Source organism: Bufo bufo, chromosome 11 (genome assembly GCF_905171765.1).
Source record: "Bufo bufo chromosome 11, aBufBuf1.1, whole genome shotgun sequence".
In the NCBI taxonomy this organism is placed as follows: domain Eukaryota; kingdom Metazoa; phylum Chordata; class Amphibia; order Anura; family Bufonidae; genus Bufo; species Bufo bufo.
The window spans coordinates 35,737,970-35,755,324 of NC_053399.1; the positions used below are offsets into that span (position 1 = coordinate 35,737,970).

Consider the following 17,355-nt stretch of genomic DNA (forward strand, 5'->3'; position numbering starts at 1 on the left):
AAGGGCACCGGTTTTAATGGCCATTTTTCAGGAAGGCATCCAGTGAAAAAAAACGCCAATAAATACTGACCTCTTTGCCATTTTTAGCATATTTACCCTTATACAAAAGTGCCCCAAATTATACACAATATTCCATGAGAGGGGCTGTCAGCTACCGGGTTTCACACGAGCGAGTCCATTGCGGGAATCACGCTCCGTATGTAAGTGTGATCCTCCGCTCTGGACTTGCAGGAGCGCACGGCATTATCATGATTTATAATGCTATGTGTCTCTGCACGGCCTTTTTTCCACAGAATCATAGTGACATAAAGCTGTCAGTATGATTCTGTAGAAATAAGGTCAAGCAGAGGCACACAGCATTGTAAATCATGATAATGGCGTGCGCTCCTGCAAGTCCAGAGCGGAGGATCACACTCACACACGGAGCGCGATTCCCGCAATGGACTCGCTCGTGTGAAACAGCCCTTACCAGTTTATTTTTAAATAAAATTTCTGCTATATTTTAAGTTTAAGATTTGACAGTAGATTTGTGTTGATTCTCAGAATGTTACAAAGTGACAGGTTTTCTATGACTAACTCGTTCAGGTGATGCTATTCATATACATTTTTTTTATATATACTTTCAGTTGATCATTACAAAAGCAAATTGACTGCATTCTAACCATATGTGACAATTTTCTTCTGTTAGAGAAGGCTATTTTTACCCTGTTGTCTGGAAACATCTACTTTTCCCAAACTGCAGCTATGCCATAAAAAGATTTCAAATTATTTTTTCTTTTAATACACTTTTACGCTAGTTATTATACTGTTGCATGGCAACCTGTAAGCTCCGCGTCTGTGGAAGATATGAAAGTCCTTTTGGTAATAGTGGATGCAGGGAGTGATAGTAAGGAGGGTCTTCGGCTGTAGAATCAAGTCAAGTTTTCGGGCTTTTTTATTTTATTTTTTGTGCCCTCAATTTTAAAGGGGTATTCCAGTTGTTAAGTTATCCTCTACCCACAGAATAGGGGGTAATTATTAGATCGGTGGTGGTCCTACTGATGGAACCCCCACTGATCACAAGAACGGGGTCCTGTACCTCCTGCAGCCCTTCTGAAATGAAATGAACGGAGCGACCGGTCGGGCATGCATGTGGCTGCTCTATTAATTTGTATAGACATTCTGGAGGATAGGGGATGACTTCTAACAAATGGAATACCCTTTGAAGAGCCGGGACAGGAAGAACAGGGACCCCATACCCCTTGGAGCCCCCTTGAAATGAACGAAGCGGTAGGTCAAGCATGCCCACTGCTGATTCATTTATCTCTATGGGAGTTCCGCAGATGGCGAGGAACAGCGCTTGGCTATTTACCATACAGATAAATGGCATTGCGCATGCCTGAGCTGTCGCTCAGTTAATTTTGGGGGGCTCTGTGGGGTACGGCGTACCCGTTATCATGGTCAGTGGGGGCCCCAGTGGTATAACCCCAGCAATAATAAATAAATAATAATAATAAAAAATGAATAAATAAAAATAAATACCCTGTGGATTGGGGAAAACTTTTGTAACTTTTAACAACCGGAATACCCCTTTAATTATATACTGAGAGAAACATAGCAGTGCAGCAATTGCAGTGGATTATGTGTCATAGTAAAACCTTTTTTTTTAGCCATCAAATATCTGCGTACCCTGCTTCTATTTCTCACTATAAGTATCTATTATTTCTCAAAAAAATAAAGGGAACACTTAAACAACACAATGTAACTCCAAGTCAATCACACTTCTGTGAAATCAAACTGTCCACTTAGGAAGCAACACTGAGTGACAATCACTTTCACATGCTGTTGTGCAAATGGAATAGACAACAGGTGGAAATTATAGGCAATTAGCAAGACACCCCCAATAAAGGAGTGGTTCTGCAGGTGGTGACCACAGACCACTTCTCAGTTCCTATGCTTCCTGGCTGATGTTTTGGTCACTTTTCAATGCTGGCGGTGCTTTCATTCTAGTGGTAGCATGAGACGGAGTCTACAACCCACACAAGTGGCTCAGGTAGTGCAGCTTATCCAGGATGGCACATCAATGCGAGCTGTGGCAAGAAGGTTTGCTGTGTCTGTCAGCGTAGTGTCCAGAGCATGGAGGCGCTACCAGGAGACAGGCCAGTACATCAGGAGACGTGGAGGAGGCCGTAGGAGGGCAACAACTCAGCAGCAGGACCGCTACTTCCGCCTTTGTGTAAGGAGGAACAGGAGGAGCACTGCCAGAGCCCTGCAAAATGACCTCCAGCAGGCCACAAATGTGCATGTGTCTGCTCTAACGGTCAGAAACAGACTCTATGAGGGTGATATGAGGGCCCGACGTCCACAGGTGGGGGTTGTGCTTACAGCCCAACACCGTGCAGGACGTTTAGCATTTGCCAAAGAACACCAAGATTGGCAAATTCGCCACTGGCGCCCTGTGCTCTTCACAGATGAAAGCAGGTTCACACTGAGCACATGTGACAGACGTGACAGAGTCTGGAGATGCCGTGGAGAACGTTCTGCTGCCTGCAACATCCTCCAGCATGACCGGTTTGGCATTGGGTCAGTAATGGTGTGGGGTGGCATTTCTTTGGAGGGCCGCACAGCCCTCCATGTGCTTGCCTGAGGTAGCCTGACTGCCATTAGGTACCGAGATGAGATCCTCAGACCCCTTGTGAGACCATATGCTGGTGCGGTTGGCCCTGGGTTCCTCCTAATGCAAGACAATGCTAGACCCCATGTGGCTGGAGTGTGTCAGCAGTTCCTGCAAGACAAAGGCATTGATGCTATGGACTGGCCCGCCCGTTCGCCAGACCTGAATCCAATTGAGCACATCTGGGACATCATGTCTCGCTCTACCCACCAACTTCACGTTGCACCACAGACTGTCCAGGAGTTGGCAGATGCTTTAGTCCAGGTCTGGGAGGAGATCCCTCAGGAGACCGTCCGCCACCTCATCAGGAGCATGCACAGGCATTGTAGGGAGGTCATACAGGCACATGGAGGCCACACACACTACTGAGCCTTATTTTGACTTGTTTTAAGGACATTACATCAAAGTTGGATCAGCCTGTAGTGTGTTTTTCCACTTTAATTTTGAGTGTGACTCCAAATCCAGACCTCCATGGGTTAAAAAATTTGATTTCCATTTTTTTTATTTTTGTGTGATTTTGTTGTCAGCACATTCAACTATGTAAAGAACAAAGTATTTCAGAAGAATATTTAATTAATTCAGATCTAGGATGTGTTATTTTTGTGTTCCCTTTATTTTTTTGAGCAGTGTATTATACACCTACTATAATGGAGAATGGCATAGACTGCTTCAGTACACGGTGACTACAGACCATGTTCTGGAACACTTGGAGTCGCCATGGGTCTTGTACATCGTCTTATTATCTTTTGGGAGACACCTATGTCATTTCCCGTCCAAAAATACTTGCTGGTTGAATAAAAGTAACTTTAAGTCAAGATTTGCCAGGGGTATGAATAATTATGGGCAGCACTGCATAAGCACTTCTTGTTCTGCTGATTTGTACCTAAGTGAGACATCATATCGTCCCATACAAGCAATGCTTTCAGGGAAGAACGCCTACATTTGGCGGCATGTGTTAAAGTATGCCACTATTTATTTTTTTAAATCAAAGGCAATTGCAGGCTACAGGCCTCCAAATTTTGCCCGAATGGTAATGCAGTGACTCTTGCCATGAACTCTAGGTTTCATCTTGGCTGCTAAATAACATTTGTGGAACCAAATCTGCAAATCCTTTTATCATTCAGCCGTTTTTATTGTAACATGACGTCGGTATTACTCGGCGGTATTCGTTGGACTGCTCATCTGGGGTTCATTGTCCTCCATGGATTTTCTGCTCTCTGCCCTGTTGTATAAAATGGAGCCGACATAAGCTGCTGAAATGTATGTTAGCAGTAGTGATGATGATCCATCTTTTAATTATGTTTTTATACTGTTCTGCTCCTCGATATTCTACCAAGAACAGAAGGTTGACTTCTGAGAAATATGGAATAGGAAAAAAAAAAAACATGCTAGAAGCACACTTAAAAGCAGTTTAAAATAACATGATAAATGGCATAATACATTGTAAATGAACTAAAAGCATACATAAATTGTTCATTTTCCAACAATAAAAAAATAGCTCTTGCCTGTACGGTACATTAGGCCTAAAGCAATTGGTGGTGTGGTTTGTCTGAGAGTGGCTGACAGACGAGGATGTCTGTACAAGACTCCTTTAGAGGATACAAGGCACGTTGCACAGCACCCCTGCCACTTTAAGGGTCCTTTAACATGGGCTTATATACTGTTAAAATGACGATATATAAGCAAGTGTTTACTGATCACAAGGCTTGCCTTTTTATGGTACTACAGTATGTGTGTGGTTTTTTTTCATTTATTTTCGTGTTCGCGATTGCTTGTCTTTCCCCCTCTTGCGCTGCTTCCATTACAAACAGGAAGATGCCTATTCACATGAGGGGACATGCTACCGACAAAATTAGAATTTTTATGTCAGCTTAAAGGATGCAAACAAATTTATGGTTTGTTGATCGCTCGCTGTACATGTTACACTCCACACTTAGGGCTCAAGCACACGACCGTATTTTCTTTCCGTGTCCGTTCCATTTTTTTTTTTGGCGGACCTTATGTGGAACCATTCGTTTCAATGGGTCCGCAAAAATAGAAGTTACTCGTGTGCATTCCGTGTCCGTTCCTCCAAAAAATAGAACAGGTCCTATTATTATCCACATTACAGACAAGGATAGTACTGTTCTATTAGGGGCCAGCTGTTCTATGCCGCAAAATACGGAATGCACGCGGACGTCTTTTTTGCGGACCAAAAAATACATACGGTCGTGTGCATGAGCCCTTATTCAAAACAATCACTCAGCTGATAATAGTCCTATGTTAAAAGGTCTGTCTTAGTGTTATGCCAGAAAAAAGGATTTATCACGTATATACAGGATAGCCTATCAATATCAGATGGCAGGGGGTTCCAAACGCCCCCCCTTCACCCAGCAAACCAGAAATTGAGGGGTCCCTGATTCCCCTTTCTGAATGGAGCAGTAGTGCAAATGTCCGTCCACCGCCCTATTCTCTTTTATAGGACTTATGGAGTGCGTTCTACATCAGTCCCATAGAAGTGAATGGAGCAATGGACTGGCATGCACACTGCTGCTCCAATCAGAGAGGGGACTCGGGGACCCCTCATTCTTCGGATTGCTGCTCGGGCGCCCTTGCAATCTGATATTTATCACTTAGAGTCGCAGGAGTTGGGTGGCTGCAGGCATTCAGTCTGCAACATCAAGCATTGATAATAAGGAAGTCATTATTTTCACATTTTAGACGAGAGGGACTTTTATATTCATCTTAAGTATTACGGCCCGAAGGAAGTCTGTTGTCCTTATTTGTCTTAAAATTACCTTTGCTCTCTGTTTTGCTTGTCTTAGGTTAAACGAGGACATGACAGTGTGCGTTGCTGACTTTGGTCTCTCCAAGAAGATCTACAGCGGAGACTATTACCGTCAAGGGTGTGCATCCAAACTCCCTGTAAAATGGTTGGCGTTGGAAAGCCTGGCAGACAACGTCTACACCGTGTACAGTGATGTGGTGGGTGCTTCATCATCCTGATAGTACTCTATAAATCACATTAAGGATGCATGCTACAAAACGCAGATCCGCAAAAAAAAATACAGATGACGTCCGTGTTGCATCCGTTTTTTCCAGACCCATTGTAATAACCCCTATTCTTGTCCGCAAAATGACAAGAATAGGACATGTTCTATCTTTTTTGCGGGACTTTGTGTTGTCCTTTTTTTTTTTTTGTGGGCCTATAGAAATGAATGGCTACATCTGTGATCCTGAGATGCAGACAAAAAATACATTTGTGTAAATGGGGACTTACTTTGCACTTTTGGTGATGGGAAAAAGTTGTATGAATATGTTTGTGTATGTGCTGTGTGTTCTTGCACTTTCTAAAATTGTACTAGTGGGGCTAGAATAAGCCTATAATGACACCCCCAATGCCCAGGCATCTCATATAGATGATATTTACCCAGCTCCCCAGCACCCACGACGCTCCCTAGGATCGCAAGTGACGCTAGAGAGGGGCTCGTCCCCGTCGCAGCCTGGTATTGGCTGCTCCCCCCGTCGCTGCATGTTTTGATCCGCAGCAGCGGCCGTGAAGGGATCAGGAGCGTCGTGGGTGCTGGGGAGCAGGTAAGTATAATCTGTGTGAGGTGCCAGGGCATTGGGGGGTTTGGATAACCCCTTTAATGTCCCATTGGTGAGGGTTTGACTGCACATAAAGCAAAGTGACAGTAGCTCTTGGAAAATACAGTACCGTCTTACCACCCCCCAGCTTTTTTGGGATGCAGCATGGTTGGCCAAGTGCATCATGGAAGAAGCCACTTTTCCACTTCTGTCTAGCGATCAGAGGGGTTTAAAGTAGCCGGACTTCACCAATTCGACATTAATGGCATATCCTAACAATACATACCATTAATACCTTTAGTGAAGTAACCACACAAGGCAGGGTTCACACAGGACAGATGTGCTGTGGATTTTCCAAATGGATTACACACTAAATATCCTCTGCAAATTGCAATGAAAGTGAATGAAGCTTTCAAAATCTGATCCACACAAATAATTTTATAAATCCTCACAGATTTGGGACTTGCTTGCGATTTTTTTTAATTTTTTTTTTTAAATCTCCGGCATGCTCTATTCTGCTGCAGAAAAGCGCTGGATCTCACGCCTGCCGTTACAAGAGTGAACGGTCTACTGCATTACTTTTGCACAAGTGTGCAGCAGGTTTTAATGGTGGATTTCATTGTGGACTGAGACCCCATACACCAGACGGTGTGCATTTTGCAGTCTGCAAACCACGTATCTGCAAAATACGGAAGCGGTCCCCATGCCATCTGCACTTTTTTTGCTGACCCGTTGACTTCAGTGGATGCGTGGCCTGCATTTTGTGGGCATATTGGACATACGGAAGCTTTCCACATCCGTATGTCCGTTCCACAAAAGAATTGAATACGTCCTATACTTGCCCGCAAAATGCGGACCACGGACCCATTGAAGTCAATGGTTCCACAAAAACAGTGGCTGCAACACGTTCGGTACGGTGGTGTGCATGGGATTTTATGGCAGATTTTTCCACAGCAGATCAGCTCCATGTGAACCCTGCCTTAGGGTCCATTCACACGTCAGCAAGTGTTTTGCGGTCCGCAAAACACGGATACCGGCCGTATGCGTTCTGCATTTTGCGGACCGCACATGGCCGGCCCTGTGATAGAAATGTCTATAACTGGCCGTGGCTTCGGACAAAAATAGGACATGCTCTATCTTTTTTGTGGGGCAGCGGAACAGATCTACAGATGCGGACAGCACGCTGTGTTGTGGCTCCATTGAAATGAATGGGTCTGCACCCGTTCCACAAAATTGCGGAAAGGATGCAGACCCAAAACTACGGACGTGTGAATGGACCCTTAAAGGGTTTATCCAGGAATTAAAGAAGTGTCTGCTTTCTGTCATCTGTCCACAGGTTGTGTGTGGCATTGCAGCGTAGCCCTATTTACTTTGATGGAGCTCATCTGCAATACCGGTCACCACCCATGGGACAGTGTGGCACTTTTTCTGGAGGAAAGCACAAGTCATTCTCTAATTCTGTACAACCTCTTTCCCAACCTTTCAAAAATTCTAATTAGCCATGTTATCCCTACCATTACACCCGATGGGTTACAATATCATTTGCAGATTTACCTTCGGTGGAAAGCTGTGTAACAACCCCTCTTGGATCTATGATGGCAGGAGGAAAATGCTTTTAAAGGGGTTATCCCATGACTAATGTAAAAATTGAAAATGCAACATCATATAGTCCATGACAGTCTCTTTCTAACAAAGCTAGAACCAGCCCTGTACCTCACATGGATCCAGGGATCTCCCCACTCATTGCTCTGCTAGATTTATATCAAGCTGACAGCTCAGGGGGAGTGTCTTTTCTGCTGCAGCTAAGGGGGCGTGTCTTAGCTCTACCTATCACAGCTCAGGGGGCGTGTCCATGCTCTCCCTATCACAGCTCAGGAGGCAGTTGAAGGATGAAACTGAGCATGTGCGGCCTTCTCAGTGAGCAGGTCAAAGAAATAAGAAAATAAAAAAAACAGCAGGCGGCAATATACAGATACACTTTATTGAATAACTCAGTGGTTATGCTTAATTTTTAATTACATGTAATTACAAAAGTATTCAGATCCAAGTGCTGGTTTGAAACCTGTAGAATATTTTTCCTCGGACAACCCCTTTAATGTTTTCTGCCACTTCCTATTGATCAGAGGGGTTCAAAATAGTCAGGCTTCACCAATCAGACGTTAATAACCTTTTCATATATATATTATTTCCTAGTGGGCGTTTGGCATCGCCCTTTGGGAGATAGTCACACTGGGACAAACCCCTTACGCCGGCATTGAGAACTCTGAAATCTACAGCTACCTCCTTTCTGGAAATCGATTGAAGCAGCCGCCGGACTGTCTGGATGAGCTGTAAGTAATGAGCCCACCTGCACATCTTCCTGCAGGGGTTAGAGCCGGGGCACGCTGCGCAAGCATCTTTTTTTTGTGTGAGATGTAGCTGAAAGATCTAAAGATGAGATGATCAAAAATAAGCCATGATGAGAGCATCTGCTGTACATTCAGACCGGCTTCTGCTTCTCATTAAAAAGTAAATGTATTTACAATGCGCCTAAGTGCCAGGGAACGGAGATCGGAAGAATTCATGGCCTGTAAATATCATTTCTGAGAATGCGGCCTAGAAGCAGCTATGAGGCTGGACAAGACGCACAATATTACCATTTAACAAGTGCTTGGGTTTGTAGTAAAAAGTTTATATTGCTGGTGAACTCTTTTTTTTGTTCAAGTTCTGTGTATAGTGAAAACTGAGGCCGCCCATACACATTGTATTAAAATTGGCTAACCAATGTGCCTCATTCGGGCTACTGGATTTCCACGTGCCTGATCCTTTGGTGTCAAGAGGTGCCTGACTGCAGGTTTCATTCATAACACATGCATGCTTAGCTGCACTGAGCATTCATATGTATAATGGGTCTGTAGAGATAGCTGTTGGCCAAACAACCATCTAAATGTTATGGCCAGCCTTAAAAGAAATCTCTCACCCCAATTTTGGACCAATATTTCCAGTGATTTATGAGTAGTACAGCAGATACAGAGTCCTGATCGCTATTTTTTATTTTTCTACTGCCCCTGTTCCCCCGCTGTCACCACTTAAAGCTGCATTGAAATACATTGTCAGGACTGCTGTGCATGCGCAGATGAGTCCTCTCCAGTCCTGACTATGTATTTCAGTGCAGTTTTGAGTGCTGACCGCAGGGAAACTGGGGACAGAAAAAAAAAATTATTGTGATCTGGACTCCATTACTGCAGCACTACTCATGTATTACTATAGATCAGGGATAGTGTTGAGCGAACTTGTGTTTTAAGTTAGGCGTCTAAAGTTCGGGTTATCGAAGAATCGTGTTATGGATTCCACTACCACGGACCATAACGGAATTTAGAATCCATAACGCGATTCTTCGTATAACCCGAACTTTAGACGCCGAACTTAAAACAGAAGTTCGCTCAACACTAATCAGGGATGCTCATCCTGCGACCCTCCAGCTGTTGCAAAACTCCCACATGCCCTAATAGTTGTAGGCTGACCAGGCATGCTGGGAGTTGTAGTTTTGAAACAGCTGGAGGGCCACAGGTTGAGCATCCCTGCTGTAGAGGATAGTCTAAAATCAAGGCGACAGATTCCTTTTAAAGGGAGTCTGTCACCAGGTTTATTTGAGGGCAGCGGAAAGTAGTGACAGAGTCCCTGGTTCCAGGCGTGTGTGACTTACTGGATGCCTTGCTGTACTTTCCATAAAATCACTGTTTGTCAGTGGCACCCAATTCCAGCACCAAAGTCCTCAGTGTGCACACACCTGGAGTCATCAATATTCATGAGGTGTGGGTGACCCACCTGCCACCGATTGTCCGTCTTCTCCCTACACACAGTATAATGAGATAGCTGTCAGTCAGCATTGGGAGGTCTGAAAAAGTGCAATTTTATGGAAACCACAGCACACGGTGTCCATCACTACTTTATGATATGGCAGCATAAACCTGGTGATAGATTCCCTATTACACGGGGCAATAGTCGCCCGAACAATCAGTTATTCGTACAAACGCCTGTTCCCGGTCATTGCCCCATGTAAACATGTCCTGCAATCCGACATCAAATTTTAGTTCACTTATTTGTCATTGATTACAGGAGCTTATCCCCATCCCATCCTTCATCATAATCGCACCACACCGCTGGGACCCACACCTATATCGAGAAAGAAGCCCTGAAAGTGGTGGAGGGCTCACTGCGCAGCCGCCCTCCATTCATTTTCTATGGGGCCGCTGAAAGTAGCCAAGCGCTGGCTTGGATATATCCTTCAGGCCCATAGAAGTGAATCAGAGCGTTGGCCGGTCATGCGCAGTGTGCTCCCATTCACTTCTATGGGAAGAGCGCTTGGTGGTGGCTGGATCGGAGTCCTCCAGCCACCACCTTGCGGGGCCCTGTTCCTGATATATGTGCGTGTCCAGCGGTGGGACCCTCACCTATAATACAATGGGGGCACACCCCAACAATATTCCCCCATTGTCTAGATGAGACAACCCGTTTAAGGCTCAATCGATAAAAAGGTATTTCCTAAGAACACAGGAGGAGTAATGTAGGGATGGATCAGGAAAAAAAAGTGGCCCTGGGAAAAAAAATTGTAGCTGGTGCCAACACAAGTATGTGGGGTTAACTCAAGTAGGCAGGTCCTGCAAAACCATAGACTGGCAGTATATTGTACTGCACTTTGGTATATGGTTCTGCAGTAGAACCAAATAGCAAAGTGCAGCATAATATACTGCTCCAGCAGAACCAAATACCACAATGTAGCACAATATACTGTCCCAGCAGAACTTCTAAGGATGGTTCCAGCTTGTTATGTGCGGCCAGGCGGGAGGGTTAAGGTGGCCTGCTGGGCATCGGCCCACCTGGAATTTCCCTGTAGGGTCTTTGGCCAGTTCTCCCCAGGATGACTTCAGTCCATACATACATAAGCTTTATATTGTTTACCCCTGACAGATAATATCAGTACCCCTGTATGATATTATGTTCCCAGAAAACAATGTCTACCGATTATTTCTGTTGATATAATTCCCCCCTAGATGATGCAAAAAGCCATTAAAAATTACATCATCAGCATGCACAAAATCATATTCAAGCTTCGCCCACATCTCAATAGGAGTCAGAAGTGTTAATAGTAATAATGGCTTTTTAAAGAACATTTTTAATCCCATGCAGGCCTGACATTGGAAGGTGGGTGGAAATCTATTATGCCTGAGACATAGAAAGCTACAAAGTTAAAGGCGCACATTGCTTTCCCAATGCAAACTACTAGCCAATACATTGGTTTAATAACTTTTCATAATCTAGTAAATGGGCAGACGTCATTATGTACACATTTTTATCACTTTTGTGGTAGTACATATACGAGTGATCAGAACATTTAGGCCTTAAAGGCTAGGGACACGTTTGGAGTCAATATTTTTTTATTATTGCATTGTACTCATTTTGGGCTAAAAATCTTTTTTTCAATTGGTCTTTATTAAAAACCTTTGAGCCCTTTTCTCTGTACAGCCTTGAGTTTCTCTAGTAGCATGCTCTGTATTTTTACGGTGTTCCGTCAGGCAGCTCAGCTGACGGCTCCTTATCTCTGATCTCCGACCTAAAACACTCATTATAGCCAAGTTCTTATCTTACTGATATCACTAATATAGAGAGAAGGGTTATTAGATGACCAGCACCAAGTGAAAGTACCATTCTCACAGCTAGGCAGAAGTTAACCCTTTATGACAAAGCTGCTGAATATATAATTTTTAATAAAGACCAGTTGAAAAAATGATTTTAAGCCCAAAATTATTAAAAAATGCAATCAGAAAAAAAATTGCCCATGAATGTGTACATTGCCTTTAAGTGCATTTTTTCATGTTTTTTTTAGCTTATACTTTTTTAATTTTTTTATCCTTTATCAATTATGGCTTAAAAGGAATCTGTGGCCAACGATCCCCCCCTTCCCCATCCATTTCTTTGCATAGACACATAGCTGTGGTTCACTTGATTAAAACACTGTTTTTCTTTAATTGATATGAGGCTCTGTTTCTGAGTTTTGATCCTTTTTCTTAACATGCAAATTAGGCCTTTTATCAGAACTCCGGAACCGAGCCTGGATCAAAAACAACAAAACTGTTTTATAATCAGGTGAATTATAGCTATGTGTCTATGCAAAGAGTTGGATAGGGAGGCCGCTGGTGACAGATCCCCTTTAAGAACTGCATCAGAATGCAAAGTGTGTAGTGAGTGAAGAAGTATCTTATGTAAAAATTGGTATTACACTGCCACCCAGTGGTTGTGACTGTGTACTACAGCTAAATTACCATTTTCTTATTGTCCTCGGTAAGGCACACATTGCAGTTGATATATTTTGAGAACAGTGCTACCGGATATGTTGGCAGCGAGGAAGGAGAATAATTACAGTCTGCTAAATATATAATTTATTGTAATAATAAAATATAATTTTTTTATTTTTTTTTGCAGGTATGTAATGATGTGCCAGTGCTGGATCACTGAGCCCAAACGGAGACCATGCTTTTCAGACCTTAAAAGACGCCTGGAAACTATTTGGGGACGTCTTTCCGTTCTATCAGAAAGTCAAGATGCACTGTATGTAAACCTCGGGGAGACTTGTGGAGCCACTGCTGCAGACCCCATGTTGCACTCTGCATTTGACAATGATGACCAATGCTGTGTGGACACTTCTCAGACATGTGGTGCAACAGCAGTCAGTAGCGATTACCGCTACATTGTGAACCCTGGGTGCCTTAGAGAAGCAGAGGAGTGGCCTCCAAATGTACAAACCGCAGAAGCAAGAGGCCTTCTGAATGAGGAGGAAGAGGATGATGATGATGATGAAGAAGAAGAAGAAATTCAGGAAGGTTGCGTGGTCATTAACCTCTAGTACAAACCTCCTAGATGGAAAAGTACCCGTAAACGTTAGATGACTGTCACCTGATTTGGCGACCAGCACCAGCTTGGACAGCTGATCTCTGGGAAGCGGGTCAGCAGATCTCTTTCCGATGATCCCTACTGAATCCCTTAGGCTACCTGTACAAGAATGCCAATTTCAAACCAGAAATTTAGCTAATTTTTTCTTACGGGTTCCTGTGCATTTCCGCACCAATAACCACATGTGGTACTTGCGGTTTTTGGTGTGGATTTTCTGCAGATCTCACCCTTGCATTGCAAAGGGTGAAATCTGCCCACACAAAAAAAAAAAGCTGCAGATTTCTAACTCTGCACGGCAGGTGCCGATCAATATCAGCACGTAAAAAATAGGAAAAGTGTACACGAGATTTGTCTAATCTCATACTCTTTCCACATGTGTAATCTGCAACATGTGCAGGTAGCCTTGGGAGACATTCACATGACAGATTTGACAGTGAAATTTTGGTGCGGACGGCCATGCCAAAATTTCGCTGAAAACCCTCCAGTGGCCGCGTCCTTTCAATGGGAAGCAGCGCAGAGGACGTCCTCTTCTCGGCGCAGCCGCGGCTACTACAGCAATCCTCAGTGCTGCCTCCCATTGAGGTGTATGGGAGACACAAAGGACGCGGCTGCCAGCGGATTTTCAACGGGGCTGTCCGCGCCAAAATGCATCGTGTGCACGTCCCCTAAAGGTGCATTCACAAATAGCAGATTTGTTCCAGAAATTTGTGCCACTGTCCCATTCACCTAAATGGGGCTTGCACAAATCTATGCACATGCTGCAGAGTGATCCCACTGTCTGGCTATGCTACTCCCTTAGGCTGCATTCACATCTACGTTTCGGAGTTCTGGCTGCCTAATCCGGCGCAAACGCAACGTTTTCTTGTCCGGCTGAATCCTGGCATTTATGCTGGAAATCGGCCAGATCGCTGCTGGACCTCATTGCAGTCAATGTGGATCTGGCGGTGAAGCAGAGGATCCGGCAGGCTGCTATGTGCCGAAACAGCGAATGAAACCTAACGCCTGCAAAAACATCATGTGTGACCAGCCTTCTTTTAATGTGTATGGGTACCTTGAAAGCGAGACTCCTATCAGGCTGTGATACCTTTTTATAGCACCAAGACTTCAGAAGGGCCCTTAAAGCCATTTAATAAATGTATTAGCCTCAAACTGAGCTAAAGAGCACCAGGTGGTCACTATTGGTTACTTTAATTTCCGGGCATGGGTGAAGCTATAAGTTTTTCATCATCAAACCTACTAATCTGTTTAGTTTCTTGCTATAGAAACCGCACTGTATAACAAAAAAATAATAATCAGGTGACTGTGAGATCTACATCTTCTATTGTATATGTTCCTATTTAAGATTGGGTCCTTGCATAGAGGAGATCCAGGGATAACGCTAGATGTATATATTTTTTTACATGACTAAAGTACATAGCTAGCAATCTCTTCTTTTTGGGTATCACAGCCGTAGCACACGATCAACTTGTCGGTGAGACATCCTCTCTTCAACTTCTCAATGCAAAATATTGGAGAAAGCTCTGATTTCTATTCGGGCACAAACACTTTTGGAAGAGATTTATCAAAACTGGCGTAGAGGAAAATCTGGCATCCTGATTCCACCTTTCATTTCCCAAAGGAGCTGTGAAAAATGAAAGGTGAAATCTATCTAGTTACACCATTTTTGATAAATCTTTTAAGTATTTTTTTTTTTATGGACTTGGACCACAAGGAACTGGGATATAGAGGGAGAACTATGACTTCAATAACGGATGTTTTTAGCTGGAAAAAAAAATGTTGGCTTCATCCAAGTAGAATTCTGTCACTCTAGAACAAACTGGGTTTTGCATGTATGATATTTAGTTCATATAATGTATGTGTTTTTCTTTTTAGCTACGCGAACAACTGTTGTACTATTATGCTTCCAGAACCAAAATAATATTTTTCTAGAATGTGTGACTTTGAATTTATTTGCACCACTCGGCTTGAAAATTCTTAGTAAAGTGATAAGAATACCTGATTTATTGGTTACATTTTAAAATGTACCTCTCACTTTAATTAGATTAGGGAGGTACACCCCCTTATCCCCTCACACACACATATATGTAAGGCTGCGTTCACTTCTCGGTTTCGGAGATCCGGCGCAAATGCCAGCTGTTGGCCGGACAAAAAACCCTTGCATGCAACGTTGTTTGTCCGGCTGAAACACGGAATGTATGCCGAAAGTCGACCGGATCACAGCCAGACCTCATTGCAGTCAATGTGCATCCGGTGGTGAAGTATTGCTTAGAACAGCCTGCTGGATCTCCTAACGGACATGTGAACTCAGCCTTAGGGCCCATTCACACAACCGTAAGGGCTCCCTGTCCGTATTGCAGAATGCAAATGGTGGGTCTGCGATTATACGGCCACCAGCCGTGTGCACTCAATGGTGCGGACAGTGTAAATACTGTATTGCAGTGCGGACCCATTGACTTGAATGGGTCCGCCATCTGCAAGATACAGCCAAAGATAAGACATGTCCTATCTTTTGCGGAACAGAGGCACGGATCGGAAGCACTGCGAGCTACCACACTGCAAAAGATAGGACATGTCCAATCTTTTGCTTTATTTTGTGGATTCAAGTCAGTGGGTCTGCATCGCAAAACGGTATTCACACTATTTGCGGTCCCCAGCACAGGCACTGAGCCCTTATGGGCGTATGAATGGGCCCTAAATAGGAGCCGTATACAAGACCATATTGATTGGATCGCCTAGTGGGTCAAAGTAGCAGAACAAGATTTCTGGAGAGAATATTATTGGTGCTTCATGCTAAAAATAAATAAACAATAGATATATTGAGAAAATGCTTATAATCCATGCATTCTTAAAGGGGTTGTCTAATCTCTGACATTGGTGGTTTATCTATAGCATATGCCACCAATGTCAGATAGGTGCAGGTCCCACCTCTGGGGCCCCTGAAAGTGAAGGAGAGCACTCCACATATGCGTGTCGTGCTCTCCATTCATTTCTATGTGGGTAAAAATATTTTTGGGAAATCACACAGAAATTAATGGAGGGCGTACCATGCAACTTTTATGGGACTGCCGGAGATGGCTGAGCTGCATGCACTACTGCTCTCCGCTCACTTCAGGGGTCTCGTTCTGGAGATAGCTGTGGGTCCCAGATGTGGGACAGATATGTCACCAATGTCTAAGATGAGGCAACGCCTTTAAGAATGTAGACGTATCGGGGATTATAATCATTTTATCAATATATTTATTGTTTCTTTAGCATGAAGCGGTCAGCCAAACCCATCTGCCATCTCACCCCCCCACATACATGTATGTATTCTGAACGGGAAGAGGTAAGTTGCCAGTCGGCCCTTTAGAACAAAAGGTTCCACTCTCAAGACACCCCCGCACAAATTACACAGTACATAGTACATAAGGCCGAAAAAAGACATCTGTCCATCCAGTTCGGCCTGTAAGTTGATCCAGAGGAAGGCAAAAAAAAAAACTGTGAGGTAGAAGCCAATTTTTCTCACTTTAGGGAAATAAAAAATTCCTTCCCGATTCCAATCAGGCAATCAGAATAACTCCCTGGATCAACGACCCCTCTCTAGTAGCTATAGCCTGTAATATTATTACACTCCAGAAATACATCCAGGTCCCTCTTGAACTCTTTTAGTGAACTCACCATCACCACCTCCTCAGGCAGAGAGTTCCATAGTCTCACTGCTCTTACCGTAAAGAATCCTCTTCTATGTTTGTGTACAAACCTTCTTTCCTCCAGACGCAGAGGATGTCCCCTCGTCACAGTCCTGGGGATAAATAGATGATGGGAGAGATCTCTGTACTGACCCCTGATATATTTATACATAGTAATTAGATCTCCCCTCAGTCGTCTTTTTTCTAAAGTGAATAACCCTAATTTTGATTACTTTAGTTGCCCTCCTCTGGACCCTCTCCAGCTCTGCTATGGTGGGTTTGGCTTTACTCTAAACACTCCTTTAAAGGGAGGTACACTTTAAAGCTCCTGTGTCACGAGATAAGAGCATCTATAAGATACTACTAAAGGGACAAACTATAGCTTCCACTATACAACTCCCAGAACTGTATATGGTGCCTGCCGTCTGGCTGAAAAGGACATTTGGAGGCTCATTGTGACCTACTGTCGCCTTCCTTGAGTGTTCTCACAAATTCTTCTCCCTAGTCCTTTTTAGATGGATGCCAACCACTTTATAC

At 43.8% G+C, this 17,355-nt stretch overlaps 1 protein-coding gene across 2 annotated transcripts in view; it reads left to right on the top strand.

The window, feature by feature from the left end:
- TYRO3 (TYRO3 protein tyrosine kinase) overlaps positions 1–16,148 on the top strand; it is a 141,536-nt gene extending 125,388 nt beyond the window's left edge. The window contains exons 17-20 of one of the 2 annotated variants that reach the window (XR_005774813.1): positions 5,458–5,617; positions 8,414–8,550; positions 12,683–13,449; positions 13,548–16,148. Coding sequence is in view for 1 of the 2 variants with exons in the window: in XM_040411726.1 (XP_040267660.1) it covers positions 5,458–5,617; positions 8,414–8,550; positions 12,683–13,103 (718 nt within the window). In the remaining variant the exon portion in view is untranslated. Of the gene's footprint in view, positions 1–5,457; positions 5,618–8,413; positions 8,551–12,682 lie in introns of both variants that reach the window. The other variant, XM_040411726.1, reaches the window with a different exon arrangement.
- Positions 16,149–17,355: the final 1,207 nt, after the last annotated feature.